General features: G+C 52.0%; 10 protein-coding genes across 10 annotated transcripts; 5 read left to right on the forward strand and 5 right to left on the reverse strand.

Moving 5' to 3' along the window:
• Window positions 1-101: 101 nt before the first annotated feature.
• On the reverse strand, window positions 102-1,078 carry IAQ61_007627 (uncharacterized protein; the record flags this gene model as incomplete). Its single annotated transcript, XM_066097658.1, has 2 exons — window positions 102-570; window positions 675-1,078. The coding sequence occupies 2 exons, from the start codon at window positions 1,076-1,078 to the stop codon at window positions 102-104; spliced, it is 873 nt and encodes a 290-aa protein (XP_065952155.1).
• Window positions 1,079-1,417: 339 nt separating this feature from the next.
• On the reverse strand, window positions 1,418-5,041 carry IAQ61_007628 (uncharacterized protein; the record flags this gene model as incomplete). Its single annotated transcript, XM_066097659.1, has 5 exons — window positions 1,418-2,887; window positions 2,935-3,440; window positions 3,634-4,020; window positions 4,183-4,669; window positions 4,922-5,041. 5 exons carry the CDS (start codon window positions 5,039-5,041, stop codon window positions 1,418-1,420), a joined length of 2,970 nt encoding a protein of 989 aa, XP_065952156.1.
• Window positions 5,042-5,648: 607 nt separating this feature from the next.
• On the forward strand, window positions 5,649-6,537 carry CYN1 (Cyanate hydratase; the record flags this gene model as incomplete). The annotated part of the gene is made up of 3 exons (XM_003842179.2): window positions 5,649-5,968; window positions 6,026-6,462; window positions 6,516-6,537. The coding sequence occupies exons 1-3, from the start codon at window positions 5,807-5,809 to the stop codon at window positions 6,535-6,537; spliced, it is 621 nt and encodes a 206-aa protein (XP_003842227.1). The 5' UTR covers window positions 5,649-5,806.
• Window positions 6,538-6,864: 327 nt separating this feature from the next.
• IAQ61_007630 (uncharacterized protein) lies at window positions 6,865-7,204 on the forward strand (the record flags this gene model as incomplete). The annotated part of the gene is made up of 2 exons (XM_066097660.1): window positions 6,865-7,071; window positions 7,151-7,204. 2 exons carry the CDS (start codon window positions 6,865-6,867, stop codon window positions 7,202-7,204), a joined length of 261 nt encoding a protein of 86 aa, XP_065952157.1.
• Window positions 7,205-7,268: 64 nt separating this feature from the next.
• IAQ61_007631 (uncharacterized protein) lies at window positions 7,269-8,950 on the forward strand (the record flags this gene model as incomplete). Its single annotated transcript, XM_003842178.2, has 3 exons — window positions 7,269-7,532; window positions 7,582-8,375; window positions 8,445-8,950. The coding sequence occupies 3 exons, from the start codon at window positions 7,269-7,271 to the stop codon at window positions 8,851-8,853; spliced, it is 1,467 nt and encodes a 488-aa protein (XP_003842226.2). The 3' UTR covers window positions 8,854-8,950.
• Window positions 8,951-11,285, reverse strand: IAQ61_007632 (uncharacterized protein). The gene is made up of 3 exons (XM_003842177.2): window positions 10,659-11,285; window positions 9,602-10,575; window positions 8,951-9,486 (listed from the first exon to the last, which is right to left on the reverse strand). Exons 1-3 carry the CDS (start codon window positions 11,188-11,190, stop codon window positions 9,343-9,345), a joined length of 1,650 nt encoding a protein of 549 aa, XP_003842225.2. The 5' UTR covers window positions 11,191-11,285; the 3' UTR covers window positions 8,951-9,342.
• A 1,017-nt stretch (window positions 11,286-12,302) lies between these two features.
• Window positions 12,303-12,821, forward strand: IAQ61_007633 (uncharacterized protein; the record flags this gene model as incomplete). The annotated part of the gene is made up of 2 exons (XM_066097661.1): window positions 12,303-12,307; window positions 12,617-12,821. The coding sequence occupies 2 exons, from the start codon at window positions 12,303-12,305 to the stop codon at window positions 12,819-12,821; spliced, it is 210 nt and encodes a 69-aa protein (XP_065952158.1).
• A 152-nt stretch (window positions 12,822-12,973) lies between these two features.
• Window positions 12,974-14,684, reverse strand: IAQ61_007634 (uncharacterized protein; the record flags this gene model as incomplete). The annotated part of the gene is made up of 5 exons (XM_066097662.1): window positions 12,974-13,019; window positions 13,082-13,136; window positions 13,204-14,330; window positions 14,448-14,624; window positions 14,674-14,684. The coding sequence occupies 5 exons, from the start codon at window positions 14,682-14,684 to the stop codon at window positions 12,974-12,976; spliced, it is 1,416 nt and encodes a 471-aa protein (XP_065952159.1).
• A 311-nt stretch (window positions 14,685-14,995) lies between these two features.
• IAQ61_007635 (uncharacterized protein) lies at window positions 14,996-16,108 on the forward strand (the record flags this gene model as incomplete). Its single annotated transcript, XM_003842175.1, has 1 exon — window positions 14,996-16,108. One exon carries the CDS (start codon window positions 14,996-14,998, stop codon window positions 16,106-16,108), a length of 1,113 nt encoding a protein of 370 aa, XP_003842223.1.
• Window positions 16,109-16,761: 653 nt separating this feature from the next.
• IAQ61_007636 (uncharacterized protein) lies at window positions 16,762-18,799 on the reverse strand (the record flags this gene model as incomplete). The annotated part of the gene is made up of 4 exons (XM_003842174.2): window positions 16,762-18,034; window positions 18,087-18,315; window positions 18,366-18,687; window positions 18,758-18,799. 4 exons carry the CDS (start codon window positions 18,797-18,799, stop codon window positions 16,762-16,764), a joined length of 1,866 nt encoding a protein of 621 aa, XP_003842222.2.
• Window positions 18,800-19,459: the final 660 nt, after the last annotated feature.

The following is a 19,459-nucleotide window of genomic DNA, read 5'->3' on the forward strand; positions in this document are numbered from 1 at the left end:
AAGAAACGCGCAAAGGTTTGCAATCACCAGCCCATTGTCCGCGTGGGCGGTCTCAAAGATCGCGACATTGAGGAGAACAAAACCTCGAAAAAAGTAGGCCCTCAAAGGGGAAACAACGTACTGTGCCAAGAATACTCCAAAACCCTTCCACTTAAACTATCTTCCAAGTCGGTCTCCAACACCCATCTCCTCCACCTCTTATAATCTTCCACGGGCCTCTCGCGAATCTTCTCCTTGGTAGCCGCAAACTGCGCACAGCAACTCACGCCAACATATCTCGGAACTTTGACTCCGGGAAACAGCTGCTCAAATGCCATTTTGTAGGAACCGCCCGCATGAACTGCGGCTCGGTGCTCGCCCTCTTCTTCGTACGGTTTGATCTCGCGTGGACAGCCTAGCGTCCAGGCACAGCGGATGTTGACGTAACCCTCTGATTCGAGGTAGGGCAGCTGGAAGCGGCGCAGCATGGGGAGGCCGTCGTAGTCTGGGTCGTCGTTGTGCCACTGGTAGCGAGTGGGATGGATGAAGAGAATGTTGTCGGGGAGATTATCGTAGTGGTCGATTATGTAGCTATTCACGTAACTTTTGTCAGCCGATCGCGTTCAATTCTACCGTGCGAAGGCCGATTGATATCGGTATCTGAAGCTGAATACGCATAAAAAGAATGGACGTACGTGAGGTAAACCATGCTTTCCCGCCCCTTATTCTTCGGCACAGTGAGTGCAGCCTGCGGATCATCGACACGGTAAATATTCTTTTCCCAATCTGGAAAGTAGTCGTCAAGCCACGTTGTGTTCTCCGAGGCCTGGCTTGCGACAACGACGGCGGTACGGCGAGCTTTCACCCCACCGTTCGCCTTCAACTCTTTGCTCTTCCCCTGTGCTGTTGCATGCCCAGCACCCGCATGTGTCTGCGTCTCGTCCAAGACTTCGTCGTGTAGGTGTGATTCGCCAACTCGTCTCCCTGCGACCGAGTCTGGGGTATCCCCCCGGATCTCCGACTTGAAGTGGAGGAAGAGCGCGATGAGGAGAAAGAAATTGATGACGATGGCGGCGTTGCGGATGCTAAATCGAGGCATAGCGTACAGCACGCGGAAACCACTTCCGACCTGGCGCGAAAGGAGGACTCGTTGGGAAATTCGAGGGAACCTTCACACGCGCATGCGTGAAGGATAGGGGGCTAGGATCATGGCTTGGGCCAAGTAGGCCCGGTTCGTATAGCCGCTAGCACGCAAGATGGAATAGGAACAGGTGTCGTATACCATGTGAGCAAACTGTACACTACATATGTTCTTGGCCCCACGTGTTTGACGGATTAGGGTTCAGGAATTTACTGTGGTATGATACATCACATTCCTTTTGCACTCATGTACCAGCCATACATCGTATCATTTCGGCCATTCAGCACGTGGCATCGTCTATGTATATAGCTCCTCGGTCAACGCGTTGAGGCCCACGCCTTCCTGCGCGATATCCTCTTCCTTCAAGAAGAGAAGAGGCATCTCCACAAGCGTGCCCTTTATAGTGCTCAGCAATTCCTTGACCTCACGCACACCCTGTTCGCCTTGGCTGAAGTTCTCCGCTACCACATGGCCCCACTTGTACAAGCTAGGCTTCTTTTCCTCCTTGCTCTTCTGGTCCTGCCCGAAGAACCGAGAGTAGTACTCATCGTACTGCTTCCAATTCCTGACTTCATCAGTCGGCACTGGGTGGAAAATCTTACCAAAGGCTTGCGTGTTGGTGTGTGCTCTCCAATTCCACAAGTTTTGGAACTCGTCGGCAAGCGGATCCGCCACCTGTCTGTCCTCGTTCGAGCCCCAATCGTATACATTCGGTGTACCGACCGGCTCATAGTTCGGATCAGGTCGCTCCATATCTTGGGGCTTGAGCAGACCAAGATGCTTCCGGAAGATCTCACGACGTAGAGAAGCTGCGAATTTAGATGCACGCCATGGTTGGCCATCCATCGTGGATTCGATTGTATCCGGATCCTCGATGATGACGGCGATCTCAGAATCGTGATCTCCAAGCTGCGAACGATCATTGAGATTGGCAGAGCCGCAAATGACAATCCGGTCGTCGGCAATCAAGAGCTTGCTGTGGATGTAGAGCTCTTCAGAGACAAAAGCATCCATTTCTTGTGCTGCTTCACCTTCCCACGGAACGTTTCGAATATCTTCACCACCGAGCATGTAGCATTCGCTGACTGTATCCCAGTGGCCATCACCGAGACCCTGTCGGCCACCAATCTTGGTCGCCTCCTGTTGGTAACGGTTGTAATCATTTGGATCGCCTTCGCTCTGAGGTCTTCCGTCATGCTGCTGTTGGTACTGCGCAGGCGGAGGATTGGATGAGGCGTCCATCTCGTACACACCATACTCACTGGTGGGTGGTGGACGGTAAGCCTGGTATTCTCGAGCGTTATCATGCGCTGCATCGTAGCCTTCTTGAGCTTGTGAATACGACACACCGCTGCGCTGCTCGGCTTCACGCATGACTGCGCTGGAGTTGATACGATCATAACTGCGGAGGTTGTAGAATCGAATATAATCCATGGGATTGAAGCCGGCTCTGGCAATCTCTTCGTAAATCGAATGGCCACCCCGATTGATCGAATTGTACTGAAACTCCATGATAGCACGAGTTCCCAGAGCTTCGTCGAGTTTAAGGTCGCCAGCGAAAGCCGGGACAGCTGGAATCATTACAATCATCTTGTACTTTTCGCCGTTGCGGGCAGCACGAACTATACGCTCGACGATTGCCTCACCAATCTTGTTCCTGATAGGCTTCTGTTGATCTCCTGTCGCCGTAATGAAGAATTGATTCTCGATGTAAATAAAGTGCTTGCTGTTCCGGATGATTTCACAGTAAGCGTTCTGAATCGAATGCTGTGCCCATATTAGCTCTGTTCTGTGCCTACAACAAGCGCACTGACCTCTGTGGAAATGTTGTGACTCCACTTGGTAGAGCTGCGGGTGATTTGACAATCGGTTCCGCCCCTCTGCGAGCTATGCTCAACATGAGGCTGGTTGCCACCCTCAGAAGATTCTCCCTGATGCTGAAACTCATCAAATTTGCTATAAATCTTCTGGCGAAAATGATGATCACCACCTTGACGGCCAAAGAGTCCCCTTTCACCGCCTTCACCACCGAAACCCCGCTGACCGTCTTGTTCATCCTCGAACTCGCGCTGCTGACCTGGAGGCGGAGGATAGCCACCTACTTGCTGAGCACCGCTGCTTGTATCGGGTAGTCGAGAGTACCGGGTAGCCTTCTTGCTGTACTTCTCATCGTAGATGAAATTCCAGCGTTGCGTGAAATGTGTTCGGAGATCTTGAACGACTGGTCCCGCCAGGCACAGCGCGACATCAGACCATCCCATGCGAGAGCTTTCGGACCTGTCAAGCTTGTTGTTCTCCCAGTTGGTTACATCAACAAAGTCTGTGATAGTGTCAGCGTTGATACTGCATCTGTCTGCGCGTTGCTTTTGAGTAAAATTTGACTGCACACTACACAGTGGCTTCGATGCTAGATGCAGCTGTCCTTCCTCTGCTTGAATCGCAAGCTGTCTGAGAGGCAGATTGCGATATGCCCGCCATTCACTTGCAGAGTACTATAAGGAGGGACTGCTTACCCAGCATACGGGCATTGTTGAAGTCTTGGCCTGGAAATACTATGCGATCCATGTTCCCAGGGTGGGCATCGGCAATGGCATGTTGATTGGTGTCCCATCGGCCATAACATAGATCGAGGCCACCCATGAAGGCTATTTGGCCATCGATTAGACATAGCTTCTCGTGATGCGCCCAGTACATGACTGTTCCGTTATGAGCCCCGTAGATCGCCTTGAGACCGTCTCCAGGCATTTGAGCTAGCTTTGCTGGAGAAAGCGACATATTTTGTAGTGACGAGATGAACGAGGACTGTAGTACTGCGGCATCTGGCAAGTGATCGGGATGTCGGAATACACCAATGTTCGGATGGAGCTCTTCCAGATGATGCTTGGTATGGGCGGATGAGACTGTAATGGGTGGTGCTATCAGCGGATCTGTTTTCTCCCACTCTTCCAGAGACCTGAATATGACATCCAGCCCGATTCGAGTAAGACATCTCGTGAACTTGTCCGTCGAACGAGGCAAAAGAGAGTGTAGATAATCGGGTAATACTGGATTCAACAACTTACGAGTCAAAGCTTGGGTGACCTCCTTGTATACAATGATGTTGACCTTGACGCCACGCTCAGCCGCAGCAAGCAGCATTCGGTCAACACGGTACTGTTGGTTCTTGGCCGGAGGGCGTCGAAGGTACAGTTCAGGGGACAGCCACCAGTCCAAAATCCAGATGGACTCTCGTGCTCGCTCCAACGCAACGGATACGGCGAACATGTAACTACAGCCGTCCACGTACCACTTGGTCTCGTTGCCATGTCGTTCCGGCGCGAAGCTCAGATAGCGGTGCTGCTGATGGTAGTCTGGTCCGGGCTGTGCCGCAGCTTGCCCGTCTTGTTGCGATTGTGCCTGCTGCAAGTTGCTGCCCTGAGCGGGCTTGTCGTCGTCTTTGCCCGAGATTGCGTCTTTGAGATCGGAGACGAAGTCGTGCAGAGGATCGTGGACCTTTTTGAAGAAAGACATACCGCCACCGCTTGAGGAGGACTGTTGTTGCTGGCTATCCTGTGATTTCTCAGTCAGATGCTATGCACACTCCAAGATGGTAAAGCCCAGCTCCTCGAAGGCGTTGGGTGTGATTTTGAGGGAATTGCCAAGTTTGTAGCTTGATCGAGAAGAGAAGAGGGGCTGGAGTTGATTCGAAGCTAGAGATGGACTCTGCAGGAGCCCTTTTCCAAGCTTCCCGCATCCACAAACTGGGGATACCATGACCGCATACCCTTTGGGCTACGATCAGGTACTCACTCACTCACTCACCTCTTTTCTGCCGCCGCCAAAGAAGCGCCGGCCCATGTCACCTATCAGCCCGCGATCGCCCTGCCGGCCTTCCTGCTCATTATAGTCCCCATATGCCAGATCGTCGTCTCTTCGAGACATGGTGCCAGATGGATATTCACTGGCTCGCCCTCGACTCTCAAGTCCAGCAGTGAGAGTGTGTTGCTGGTTGTGATGATGGGGAAGCTGAGAAGTGGTGGGGCTGTGAGCTCTACTGGGACCGTAGGTACCTCTACCCCGCGCAATGCCGGTCGTGTGCGGTGCTGCGTAGTCATTGGGGGCCCCTCACATACAAACGAGATTCTCTGGATACCTACATACACGCATGTGAAATGCAACTCGTACTCTAATCGTAGGCCAGTAGAATCCAGCAGAGTCCAGCAAACAGGCACTGCCATTCATTGTGCGCCTTGAGTCCATTGTAGGTATGGACTTTGTCTAGTCTCTTTTCGTGGAGCGCCACCCACTCTGTCATGTGTACGGTACTACCGGTACCGGTACCGTATCGGCATGGCATTCGCCTTGTAACGTTACTCTTGCTCTACCTAATCAACAACCAATGTCGCAGAGCACTGTGCCGTACGAGGGATTGCCGCGCAGATCAGCTTTCTAAGCTCGTCAACTCAAAACTGTCATGGGCCGATAGTACTGAGATGCGTATTCAGCTACCGCTATCAGCTGTCTTGCCATGCCGAGCCAATGGATTACCGTACCACCCATGGGCAGCGGCAGCGGAGTACATGACGTACGATTGAGCATTCGGCATGGCCACACCCCAGGCCTCCTCAGCTTATCGCGACCACTGCATTACACCAACAATCTATCTTGCCAGGTTTCTGTATATATAACTGTAGACCTCTCACAATCATGGCTTTGCCAGCCCGTTTGGCAAGGTCTACTAGATTAGCAACTCGCACGGCTGTGCCCATTACAGCAACCTTTGCACGATCTGGGAGAGCATTCACTGCATCTCGTTGCTTTCACTTCACACCATCCACAATGTCACAACATCCAATTGCTACCCTCAATGTAAGGCTCCAACTAGACTCTAGTCGTGACACGGGAGTTGACGTGACGTGCCTCTAGGAGGAACTTAAACCTCGCCTACCACCATCGTCCATCAGCCTCTTCGAGGCAAAGAAGAAGAAAAATCTGTCATTCGAAGCCATTGCGAAGCACGTTGGGCGCGATGAAGTTGCGGTTGCAGCTCTTTTCTACGGCCAAGCTATGGCATCAGCAGAAGACATCACCAAACTAGCCGAGGTGTTGGAGATTTCTGCTGAGCAGTTGGAGTCGGATCTCTCTGGGTTCCCTAACCGTGGAAGCACACTCGACATGCCACCAAAAGATCCTACCATCTATCGGCTATACGAAATTGTCCAAAACTACGGACAGGCGTACAAGGCGGTTTTGCACGAGAAGTTTGGTGATGGCATCATGAGTGCCATTAGCTTCAGCACAAAGATTGAGAAAGAGACGGATGAGAAGGGTGAATGGGCAAAGATCACAATGAGGGGCAAATGGTACGTTGAAAGTAGATGCTTTACCTGGTGAACAGTGATTGACCAAGTTATAGGTTGCCATATACGCGCTTCTAAACGATTTATACACACACCACAATGTGTGCTCAACTGGATAGTCACCACATTAGCTTTTTGCAGAATGAAACAACGCGCTTGATATGGACGATGATGTGTAACCTTTCTCTTGTGTCACCCTCGAAATTCTTCTCTAGTGGGAGTACTAAACAGATGGCTGGAGTCGACAGAGAACAGCCAGTCTGTCTATGATAAGAAGCAAGGAAAGATGGCAAGGAGAAGAGAATGCGTTGCATACTCTAGTTGTCATTCCATGCCATCTGGATAAAATTCTTTGATGGGATTTCTCCAAGGCAGTCGTGCCTTCCTCAGTTTCAGTCTAGCGCTATGACACCTTCCTCATCCGCCTTCACCTCGTGCGCGTTGACCAGCAAATGTCCAATTTTGCGCTCACTTGCATTTGCCTGTTTGTCGCAACAAATAAATTTCGTCAAAGCCTCACCTTCTCTCTTCCACTGCCGGCGATACTCGTCTTTGTACCTCACCTGGTCCAGCACTCGCTTCAACGGTCAGAAAGTGGCGATATTGCTAACGGTACGTTCTGGATTGCCTCCGTTGCGCTCAGATGGATGGTCTATCTATGGTCTATCTTGTCACTGATCCGTCACCGCAGCGCGCACTCGTACAGCCTTACTTCAACTCTTTACTGACTGCACAACCGTCCTAGGTACATCAACAGAACCCACATCCCACGATATCGGACATAAGACGACAAGCAAGCAACATCAACCATGACCGCCGGAACAGATTCAACCCCCAGGATCAAATGCACTTATCAAAGCTGCGGCCTGTATTTCGTCAACGAAAAGGCCATGAAGCGCCACAAGAGATATTCAGAGGAGCACGAATACTGCCATTTGTGCAATGAAGACTTTGACACCATTGAAGACTACATTCAACATAAGATCATAAAGCCCGTCGAACACAAGAAGGCTTGTCGGGTTTGCGGTGATGAATTCAAGTCAGACTCTGGCCTAAAGCGCCACATTGAGCTAGTGAGTATCGCTGTACTACAGTATTTGACATCTACTAAAGAAAGCATAGAACCACAAGCTTGACCAGAGCCTTACCTGCATCGGATGTCAGCAGACATACTATCGTGCATGCCTCTTCATTGAACATCTCGAATATGGTCACTGTGCGGTGATCACCGCCAACCAATTCCAAGGCCACATCGTTCACAAGCACTTGATCTCCGAGTTTCTCAAAGACGGTACAGCCTATGCACGTTTCAAACAGAAGACTTCCAAATATGATGCAGCCGTGGACTATGAAGAAGAAGGTGGCGTCGAACTTGAAGGAAATCCGTTGGAAGTCGACGATGCTATTGGAGAGGTCAAGTTCGCGGCGCTCAAACCCGACACTCCACCTGAGACGCCACTGTCCCAAGCATTTGCTGTCCCGTACCCGCCTCTGCCATCGCAGGTCAACAAGGGTTGGTATGAAATAGCATCGAGCATTGGTGACATGTCCATCACCGATGATTCTGAAGTTTCCATCATCAGACCCTCAGCCGCGGCCACTTTTCCTTCTTTGAACGGCGCGTCTTCCCGTGCTGGGTCTTCAGTCCAAGGTTCTAGTGTAGCATTCACATCTCGCCGACCTAAGGCGTGGGGAAGCCGTGCTGGTAAGACGGCCACCAACATTCTCTTCCCCCATGCAAAGCCGACTCCTGCCCCTAGCGACTTCTCAATCTTAGCTCACGACGAGGCTATGGAGGACCAAAAAGGCATCAATATCATGCGAACGCGCTTCTGGGACCCGATGAGTAGCGACTGGAATCCAGAAAAGTTCTACGACTCGGTCCTCAACAAGTTCGCCTGTCCCTTTGTGTGCGAGTAAGTCCGATTATACCACCCCCTCCACTCGATTTCCAGATCTTTCTAACATCTCCCTCCCTCTAACAGACAGACCTTTGAAAGTGTGTCCGACCTCAACCAGCACATTCTCGGCGACCACCGCATCACGCGCATCAAGTGTCCCACATGCCTCAAATACTTCAAATCCGCCACGGCGCTCATTGCACACTGCGAATCTCGCGGCGCAAAGTGCCCAATCAACAAGGCAGACGACTACAACATCTTTCTCGACCGCATCTCTGGCGGCTTCTTGGCCGTTGACGAACAGGTTCGCCCCGACCATCTCAATAATCAGACCGTCTTCATTACAGACCCGGTTTCTGGCCACATGGAAAAGTATAGGGCCCCGGTTGCTAGCTATCTCCGGTACATGGTGACCACGCCTCCAGACTGGAAGGAGCCGGTCAAGGCGGCGGCGCAGATTGGCGGTATGTTTAGGGGGACTTCGCGCTGGTAGATGTAGATGTAGATGAGGATGGGATTGGAAAGTTTCTTGAGCATCCTGCTCAAGGGCCTCTCTCTGAAAGTAGTTTACCCGAAAGTGATTGACCAACGGATTGCCCTGTCTGAAAGGTGGACGCAGCAGGCAGGTCTCTTATTGCAAACGAGGCTGGCTTGGCCAGTGTTTCAACACTTGACACAAGGAATATTTGAACTCCTCAATTCTATGACAGCACTAGTCTCTTCGTATAACTGCCGTCTCTCCAGAATACTCTTCTCTTGAAGAGAAAAAAAATGACTCACACGTGTTTCATATCATCGTGTGTAGGTTATCTGCCTGCTAATAATGCAATGTATCCCCGCCAGTTCCCCCGGCCTCCAATGCCATGCAAAAATACCCCATGACCCGAACCCAATGCGCCAGGCATGCATGCTTTCCCACTCCACAAACACGTGCTGCGACTCCGACTCTGATACTAGACTCTCACTATTGGAACACACGCACTCACAACAGCAACGACGCCGCCCCAGTTACAAAGTCGGCCATATTCCCCGACTCGAGCGCGCGCCTCGTATTATTCTGCGCCGGACCATCCGTCAGGCTGAGGCCACCAATGTCGCACCAGCTGACACCGTTTGTAGTAATGGGCTGTAGTGGGTTTGTTAGTTGCGCATGTACAGTGTAACGGAGGAAGGAAGCAGAGAGTAAGGGGGATGAGGGGACATGGGTATAGTGTTGAGGAAAACGACGATAAAGAACTTACCAAACAAGTCAAATGCTTACACCAACTACATGTATTCCGCCACTCGTAAAAGTTCCTCAACAGCAGAATGAATCCTATAAACACAGCCACGAGGCCACCGGCGCGCACCAGCCACCAGGCCCACCAGAGGGGTTTGCGGCCCTTGAAGAAGCCGAGCGGACTCTTGGTCAAGACTGCGAATTTGCTCTTGGTTTCCGTGGCCGTGGGGGCAAGGGGCTGCGTGTCCACGGTTGCATACGGCGGCTCATCGGTGCCCGTCCTCGCGCGCAGGGATTCCGGCGAGTGTAGGAGGCAGATGCCGAGCACGAGGCCCATGAGGAAGCCGCCAATGTGCGAGAAGTTGTCTAGACCGGGGAGTAGGCCGAGGACAAAGGCGATGGCGACGTCAAGGAGGAGAAAGAGGAGGTCTTTCACGGGGGAACGGCGTGTGGACCAGTTGTATAGGAGATCGAGGAGGGTGAGGGCTAGGATGCCGAAGAGAGAACCGGATGCGCCGACGGATGCGAGACCGTCTGCTGCGTAGTTTCCGCCCAGGACGAAGCCAAAGATGCCTGCGGCGAAGTAGACTAATGTGAAGCGTAGGGGGCCGATTTCCTTTTCCATGTCTCGACCCAGAGTCAGTTGCAAGAGCATGTTGAAACCAATGTGGATGAGCCCCGCGTGAAGGAATATGGGCACGATGAAGCGCCACCACTGATTCGGCTCGCGGCTTCGGTCGCGGAAATCCGTCACGTCGGTTTGATCGGAGACGCCGCTGAAGCCACAGAGGTCGCCCAGGGAGCAGGAGAGGGATGCGGGGTCGAGGGAGGTGGTATTGGGGCACGGCCAGTTGGTGACGCGGTTGTCAATGACTTTGCGGATGTTGTGCATGCACGGTGTAAAGCGGGCGCCCATGTTGATGGTTACGTAGGGGGAGGGGCCGATCATGATGTTGAAATTTGGTTTGGTTTGAATCGGGGAGCCTGTGAGAATGCCTGAAGTTGGATTAGCTACGGCTCGCGGCTCTACATGCTGGACTCGTGGGTTAATTTCTTAGCAGGGTAGAGATAAGGCATACCATTCTTAATCAGCTCTCCAACAAAGACGCCAATCTGCACCGTGGTCAGGAGATAGACCACCCATGTGATCCTCCCACTAAACCAGCCCTCCTTCTGCTTCTTCTTCCGGTGTTTCCGCGCCGGTTCCACACCTAGGCCATATCTTTCTGGGTCCTGGCTGTACTGTGTCGAGCTTTGGTCATCCATAGCCGGCTGGGGGCGCAGCGCTATCGCGTTCTGGTCCGCAAAGGGATCTGGATGTCGCCCAGGGCCTGGCGAATCGTATCGATTCTGGCCGTCGTTCACCTGTGGAGCCGAACTGTATTGTGCATGTGGATTGTATTCCAGAGTCGAGTAGTGGTCGGGATAGCCACCGAGCGCGCCAGAAGAGGTATTCGGGGGGTACGGCCGGTCGTCAAAGGGGGAGGCTGAGATGGGGGAGACGGAGTACTGCGTCTGGTTGCTCGGTACTGGAGGGAGCGCAGCGTCATTTTTCGAGTGCGGCTGGCCTGTCGGAGTGTACGATGTGTTGTAGTAGTCGTTGGACGCCATGATGTGCGTGTGTGTGTGTGTGTGGTGTGTGTGTGTGTGTGTGGTGTGTGTATGTGTGTGTGTGTGTGTGTGTGTGTGTGTGTGTGTGTGTGTGTAGGTCTGGCAGGTGCAGGTCACCGACGAGGCGTTGTCAACCCGTTGTCCGCGAACGAGTTGTTTGCGTTTCACAAGATGCAAGAACAAGAAGAGCGACAAAACGCAACCCAAGCAATTAGCCAAGAGGGAGAAGAAAGAGAATGGAAAAAAACAAAAAGAATGCCAGCTAGAGTACTCTCTACTCTCCGACTATAGTACGACAGCACACATTTTAGTTTGTGGGGCCGATTTCCGGGTCACGGCTACTAGAAGGAGAGGAAGGAAAGGGCAGAGAGAAGGAAGGAGCGTCCTTGAACCAAACAACCAACCTTGGAAGCTTCAAGCGAACGACGACGACGACGACGACGACGACGAAGACGACGCGTCATTGGCCTAGTCTCAGCCACAGCCACAGCCACAGCCACATCCTACCCAAGAGTAGAGTACCGTGCTAGTACTAAGTAGTTCCACTCAACTGTGGCGTCAGCCATTGCTATTCTAAGCATTAAACATCTCACCCAGCCCTACTCTACTTGCAGTAGTCCATCGCCCAACAAAACGGCAATCAAAGGCGAGCCGAGCAAAGAGAAGGCGTCTTGTCTAGAGTGGAGTACCTATTCTGCTTGTGCTCTACTCTAGCATCGTCGTCGTCTTACATGCATGTCTTTGGGCCTGCAGTGGCGTGGCTAGCCTAGAGCACACACCGTCTCTGTCAGTTCCATGTCCTGCGTGCCCATGAAGAAATGCTGAATGCATCCCGATTTGCCGTGTAGAGTCACAGGGTAACATTGCGCACTCACGACGCACGCCCTATGTTGATGCTATACTGCATACATGCTCTTCAAGGCTCCACACGGTTGCCAAAGCCGTGTTCTCGCGAGTGCTGAGCTTTCCAAACAGGCCTGCGCAGTGTCACAAGTGGGGGGGGGGAGGGAGGGGGCAGGTACAGCGAGCATGCGTCACGTGACCCTCACACACATCCTGTGGGCCCTCCCTTTACACAACTCGTCAAATTAAATAACGCTTTCATACTGTCAATGCTGTATGTTCCTCTTCTCCTTCTCGTCCTTGGAAAATCCACAACACAACCTCAAAATTCATGGACCATGTCGCAACATTCCAATGCCAGCAGCCATTCCCGCTCCTTCGCCAAACGCTTCCTAGCCTCCAAATACGAACACCATGCTCCTGTTGCCCCTCGTGGCTGAACATCCCACGCTAATAAAGTTGCTTGGACATATTCCTTGTACCCACTAGCCCTTCGGCCAAAATGGAGGCGCCAGTCTAGTCTTTTCTCAACTCGCAAAATCATACCCCACCGGTCCCGTATGACTTGCTCCACGACATACAGGCTATGCAGTTTGTTGGATGCTCGTGGACCCCAGGAAAAGGACGGGAAAGTCCAGGTCTGGGTCTTGCTGCTTCGCATCAGGTACACCCAATGTCGATCAGTGGACAGCGGAATGGCGCAGGTCGAAACGGCAGCGATGGACTCATGTGATGAGGACGCCATTTCCTGCATTGCGCATCAGTTACATCCAGGATCAGGTCGGTGAATCAAGGGCGATGATAGGGCGTCGCACAGGGCGTCGCACCGAGAGAAGGCCAATGACCCAAGGATAGACTTACAGAACCACAGCCTACGCTTTTTGCACCTACAATTAGATTCAGATCGACTTGAGGTCTGCTGTCATACGACGGTCCTCCATCAATATAGGTCCCGACTCGAGATGCACTGAGCATTCTCGAGATATCTAAGAAGACAGTATGAGCAGGGATCATGTGCAAGTAAGGGCTGTGGTCATAAGCAGCATACACAATGCCACAAAGTTCCGTGTTTCGAATCACCCAGGCGCCAGAGATGCCTTGGCCTAGTAGATATGTTAATCGTCCCCGTGAGTAAGCCTGGCCGAGCTTCATCGGGTGAAGGTAACTTACTGTGAAGTGGAGCTGTTCGTATCTTCTTCGTACGCATAATGATACCTTTGAGGATGATGCAAGATTCTCCATCCATCATCTCTCCCTCCACAGCCTCACTGTTCCAACCTGTAATGATATGCACCTTCCCAGCTGACAGCTTGCTCAGAGGCAGATGTCCTGTAAGGCGCACCGTAGCATTGCCTATACACACTTGATTTCGCACGGGAATGGACGACCCGACATCGAAAAGGGCAAAGTCCGCGTTTATGGGCGCACTTTGAGGGAGCTTCCAATCCCTTGTGATTGTGCCCGAGCCAAGGTATGCCATAGTCCTGGGAAACGGAATCTCTTTCCATATAACGTGATCTAACCCAGGATCTTGTTGTTTCTTCTCTCGGAATGCCTCAGGAGGAGCCATTGCCTCGGAATTTCCGGCTTCATCGCTGTCCGAATCTGTACTAGAAGATTCGGATTCGCGCGTACCATCGCTGGCAGTATCGATCCTCGAAATGGCATTGCGGTAGGCGATCTCGCTGGCAACGCCATGAGCTGTGGTCAATGCGAACGTCTTACCTTCCACGTTGATCACGCCGCCGATAGTGGAGTAATGTTCATGATTGCCCTGCGATGTATGTACCGTGAACCTAGCCTTAGCGCCACAGGTCATCTTGCCATTGGGCAATGACTCAATATGAAAAGACACAGCTTTGACTGACTCCGTGTTCTGATCAGGTTCTATAAGACTCATCGTCGTTGCTGGACGCGGTGCTCCCAGTGAGACATGAGCTGCGCTCATATGGTGTGTTGAGAGGAAGTGATTCAAGTACGGCAATCGGACAATCTCCTCGCGAACTTTCTGCTTGCATTTGCGGCCTCCACATGCGATCCAAACTGTAGGTGTGAGAGGTATAAAATCTTCTTTATCAGTACGCCAGAAAGTTTTCGTTCCTCTTCCTGCCATGCAAAGTTCAGCCTCGGTCGCTGTCTCTTCAATTCGAAGGGTAGGAGTTGTGTTTGAAAGCCTCTCTGTTATTAGGACAAGGTGTAGCACTAGACGTTCGAAGACCTGCGTTTCCCAGTGTTGTTGAATATGTTTTGGGGGTGGAACGTCTTCAGTAAAACCTTTGTAAAATTTGCCAGCCTTACTACAATGATATCTGAAGTCAGCGCGGGCTGCATCAATAGACACTTGGTTGTACTTGTTTCCTCGTCGATAGATACTGAGATGTCGCCGCCCGACTCGTTGCTCTGGGTATACGTACTACAGCTTGGGACTGTTTTTTGAACACCATTGCACATTCTCATGCGATTGTGACAACCGAATGACTCCTGTTGGTAACAAGTCACGGTTCGTTGGATCACAAGCGGCCACGTGTGGATCCATGGTCCCGAGATTCTTATCCAACCCGTTGGGCTTCGCACTGGCACCGATATGGACACTTTCAGTAGTCAATACATGGCCCTCCTCTGCAATCTTGTAAGACTTGCGGGTCTTCCATAATGTATGACATGCGACGGTCTGGGTGGGATTTAGCATACGAGCTTAGATCTGATCCATGCGGATTGAACTGGGTGTGGTCACATTGTAATAATGTAGAGTGAGGGCTGGACGAACATTTTCCAACTTAGTTCAGCAACCTGTTCAGGGTGCGGGGTGTCGTGTAGGCGACTTGTCAGCTGATGTGCAAGATGAACACATGCGTCGAATCATCCCTGAAGTGGCGCAAGGCTGAGAGTGGGGGCTGCATAGAGTACTCTCATACTTATCGCTGAAGCATCGTAGTAAATCATTGTCACACTCAAATCTGGCATGGAACACCTTCCCATATTCTCAAAATCCCAAAATCTCGCTCTTCTGTCACATAATCGCAAATGTGACCTGATTAATGGCTTTTGGCCGTACCTGGGACTGAAAGTTGAGGACTACATTGAAGAGGATTATGTCGACTTCCTGGGTTATATCGATGCGGTGGGTACAGGTTTGTGGCCATATAGACAGAGTTTTGCTATCCAGGATGTGAAGGGTTTGCTTGTCATAGTCGCCAATCTAAGACGTTACCAGAATTCGGTTAGAGAAACGCTCGTAGGAGAGGTGATGAAGAATCTCTCGACATCAACAACCCCAGAGCATGTTGCCCGGTCTCTAGAAATCGCCGCACGATTGTGGCTGGGCATAAACGTCGCTTCGAAAAGCCTATCGGTTGGCCCCAATTATCCCAGAGGAAGCCGCATCGAATGGCCCGCAGATAGAACTCTTGCAGAAGTCATTTCCAAGCAACTTTCGAACAAAGCATCCTGGGCTCCAATCGACGAATTCTCTCTCGATGAATCCTTCACAGCGGTGAACTTGAAGAACATTTGTCGACTGCGCATTCAATGGACGCACAATTTAGCCGATCATCTCCGTATGAAGGGCCTGCGCGGCCGCAGAAGCCTTTTCATATACCGGCACAAGATCCTCCTCGTAAATCATCTCAGGGATCCCAATCCCACCATAATCGATCCATCAATTCTCGAAGAAGCAATTCGAACACTCGACCTCCTCTTCCCCTTTGGCGACTCCAAATCAGCAGACTTCCTCGAAACTGAAGGCGTGCACTTCTACAGCATATCGTCTGGAGGTCCACGGCCGTACGATCTCGACGAATTCATACACTGGCGGAATCATTTGGCGCAGTTGTTGCGGATCCTGCATGGGCCTCCAGAAACAGCCACACAAACATTGACAGACACCCGGAATCTATCACAATTTGCAACTCTGTGGGTTGCCATCTTTGGAGTCTTCGCATTGACGATCCTTTTTGGTATCCTGGCGACGGTTTACTCGATCAAGTCGTATCGTGTGGCGCTCGGGTCGTATAATTTGGCTTTGACTGCGGCTTGTCATGAGTTTCCCGTGCTGCCGCATTGCCAGCGGCTATGATGGATATGACAGGTACGTGTGGTGGTTGAGTGACTTGCTTCAGATAGGAACCACATATGCCCATGAGGACAGTGCGATGTAGGGCCTTTCGGGCCGAGGAGATTATGCATGAGACCTCTCTGGTGGACCCTGACGACCGCAACGGTGGGTACAGGTGACGAGCATTGGTGGAAACGATCTACCTGCCTACCATACACAATATGAACTCGCCACCATCCTTCAAACACATGAAATGATCATCATACAAGTCACACGATTGAAGAATAATTCGAGTGGTTGATCAGTTAAGACTAGGCGCTCATTAACTCATACAAGTCATGGCCAAATCCGCAGCAGGCTGTCGAATAGAAGCAGGACAAAAAACTGCCGGACCCAAATCGATAGTGGTAGTAAGGAGACATGAAAAAAGAGAAGACATTAGCAACCCGTACGCCGCCCATTTACTCCAGGTCGTGAACTCCCGACCCATATTAGCACATCATAATCCAGAACGCCCGCCTTTAGGTCGAGATATGTACCGCTGAATTCCCATCGGGAACAACAAGATATGGCTCATGATGAGGAAGAAATTGAATTCCGCTGCGCCTGTGATGCATGCAATCAGACTATGCAGATGATGACGAAAACTCAAGATCAAAATCAGAAAACAGATTTCATGACTTCGTGCGTCCGATCGTGTTGCCGACGCTTCCTACTCGCCCGCTCGTCTTTCTGATGCCGCTCTTGCCATCAGTGCTTCTTCGTGCAGGGCTGGATCGGATTTTGCCCATGCTTAAGCCGCTGCCGCTCTTGTCCTTCGGAGTCTTGGGACGAGCGCTGGCGGGGGCAGTGTTCTCAAGGTCGCTTTCATCACCAAAGCCAAACGATGTATGCGTGACTGAGGAAGTCTGGATCACGGAAGTCGTGCTGAAAGCGCGGCGCTGCTTGTCTTTCAATACTGGAGAGCGTGCTGGGGACCGTGAAGAGGTTCTCCGTGCGACCTGTCTCAGGTGAAATTCCTCGTCCGATTCGCCATCAAAGCGCGTAATATCAGCTCGAACCTCAGTATGTGATCGTGCAAGAGGCTCATTCTCATCGATGCGCTGTGGTGATTGTCGTGTGGTATTGCCGTACAGCTTGCTAGTCTTGCGCGGCTGACCAGGTGTGGGAGCGGGGAGGTTATCCTCCTGTACACCTATATGTGAATGAGCGCCGTTGCTCCTCTCGTTTGACTCGATCTCTCCCAGCGCAGCACGCTTCTGCGAACCGTTTGGTGGTGTGAAAGTTTGGCCGTTGCTTGCAAGACGCTGCTTATGCGGGGATTTGGTCGGCGTGGATGGCATCATCTGAGCGTACTTCGCCTTCATAGTATCCTCGTGCCACCACTCACGGAAGGTAGACTGGTTCAAGTGGAGCCAGTGCTGCTGGGGCCCAACCACCATACCCGGGCGCATGAAGCGCATATATGCGATGATCTCGTTTGCGGTGAAGCCATGCTTGTAGATCAAGTAGGCTCCAATGAGGCAGCCTGTGCGACCAAGTCCTGCCTTGCAATGGACAGCGATGCCTTTCTTGTGTACCGTGATCATCTCGTGCGCAAGGTTGATGAACTTGCGTACCAGCGACATGGGGGGACATGTGCCATCGTCGAAGATCATGTTCAGATGTTGAATGCCGAGCTTGGTGAAGTATGACGAAGAGTAAAGCTCTGAGTTCAGGCGCACCACCAGGCCGATATTCCGTGTCGTAAAATGAGACAAGACATTCTTAAAAGGCCCGGGTAGTGCAGATCGCTGAATCTCTGCTACGTTTGAGGGAAGCGTGGCGTACAACGGCGAAGATGGAGGGATCTCGTGGGTAGGCTGCTGTTGTGGCGAAGCGAAAGCCAGAAACTGAGGGGTAACCCAGTTGAAGTCGCCCATGTCTACTCGTTCAAACTTCTCGTACCTGAGAAAGTATTAGATGATTAGGTAGGCCAAGCAGAAGCAGGCAAACATACTCTTCCAAGCTGAAATCCTTCAAACCGCAGAGGCCCTCTTCCTTGGCTTTCCAGACGCCATAGATAACATCTTGGATGTTGAGGACGTAATCGGCTTGGCTGTAGCCGGCGTCGCGGAAGGGCATGCATGGCGGGTCCATTTGAGCGATGGGTGCCAGAGCGAGATGGGGTGGCCATGACTGAATGAGGACCATGTAGCAGGCCAGAATGCAAGCGGCGTTGGCACGACCTATGTACATCAGTGTCTACAGCGGAAGAAGGTGGTAGTGGAGTTCGTACTCCTTGAATCGGCATTGCTCCAAAAGACGACCGCCCTGTCCTCATTGGCAGGGTCGCCGAGAACCTCATGCAATTGCACAGCGAAGCGGTAAAGATGGCCAATGTGAAGTGGGCCAAAATCGCCATGGAAGGCATTGTAGAGGAGCGTCTTATCGATACTAAAGTAGACGGGTGGAATTGCCTTAGCCCCGGCAGCGGTAGGACCCACTTGAGCCCGCGATGATCGCTTCGAGGGCGATTGGCACTGCTTGGGGTATGGGAAGGGCGTGGTCGCATCTGGCGTGTGCGTGTAGGATGCTAGGTAGAGTCGGTCTTGGATGTACTGCAAGCACGACGTGTCAGAAGTGGGCCCTGTGTCTATCGCTTTGTTATGATGTTTGTTTTGGCCATACCTCGATGACCTGTCCATAGCTGGTTGTGGTCGCGCGGGGCATTTTGGCTACGCGCTCTCGGTGCTGAGAAGACATTGAAGCTGGCGCAGTGCTATGAAGAGAGTGCTTCCTGCTGTGGCAGATTCTACTGGCGACGGTGCGGTTTGGCGGCGGGCGCACGACTTCAGACGAAAGCGGAGGGACTCGTGGCAGCGCAAAGTAATGGCGCGCGTGGTATGCCTTCCCGAAGTGTAGGCGCAGGAGCCGTGAGGTCTTGCTGTTGCTGCGGTGTGGGTGAAGAATAACAGTAATGATGATGCGAAGTCCTGCGGTGGGTGACTTTAAGATGGCCGGCATACCAAGTTGTTGTTGTTGTTTACTAGCATTGTGTACTAAGCCTAGCGTACGCTAACCCGATTCGGGGCTGCATAACGACAGACGACGCGACGCCACCGTGCCACGCATCACCAAGTTCAAGCTCAGCCAACCCAGAACCTTGTCTCCCTACTCTCTCTATACTCTCTGCAGCTAGGCCCATCTCATCACAGTGCGGCTTGAGCCTTGAGGGGAAGAGGCCCTTGCCCTGGCGCCCGGCTTGTTGTTTGGCCTTGTGGCCTTGTTTACCTACGCTGTATGCCATAACAGCAGGCCCGCTCGAAACGTGTCTCGTGCTTAAGAAACTCTCTGCTCACCGACTAGCAGGTCTGGCGTGGCCGTCTCCCA

The sequence above is a fragment of the Plenodomus lingam genome, assembly GCF_022343315.1.
Source record: "Plenodomus lingam strain CAN1 chromosome Unknown contig_3, whole genome shotgun sequence".
Taxonomy (NCBI): domain Eukaryota; kingdom Fungi; phylum Ascomycota; class Dothideomycetes; order Pleosporales; family Leptosphaeriaceae; genus Plenodomus; species Plenodomus lingam.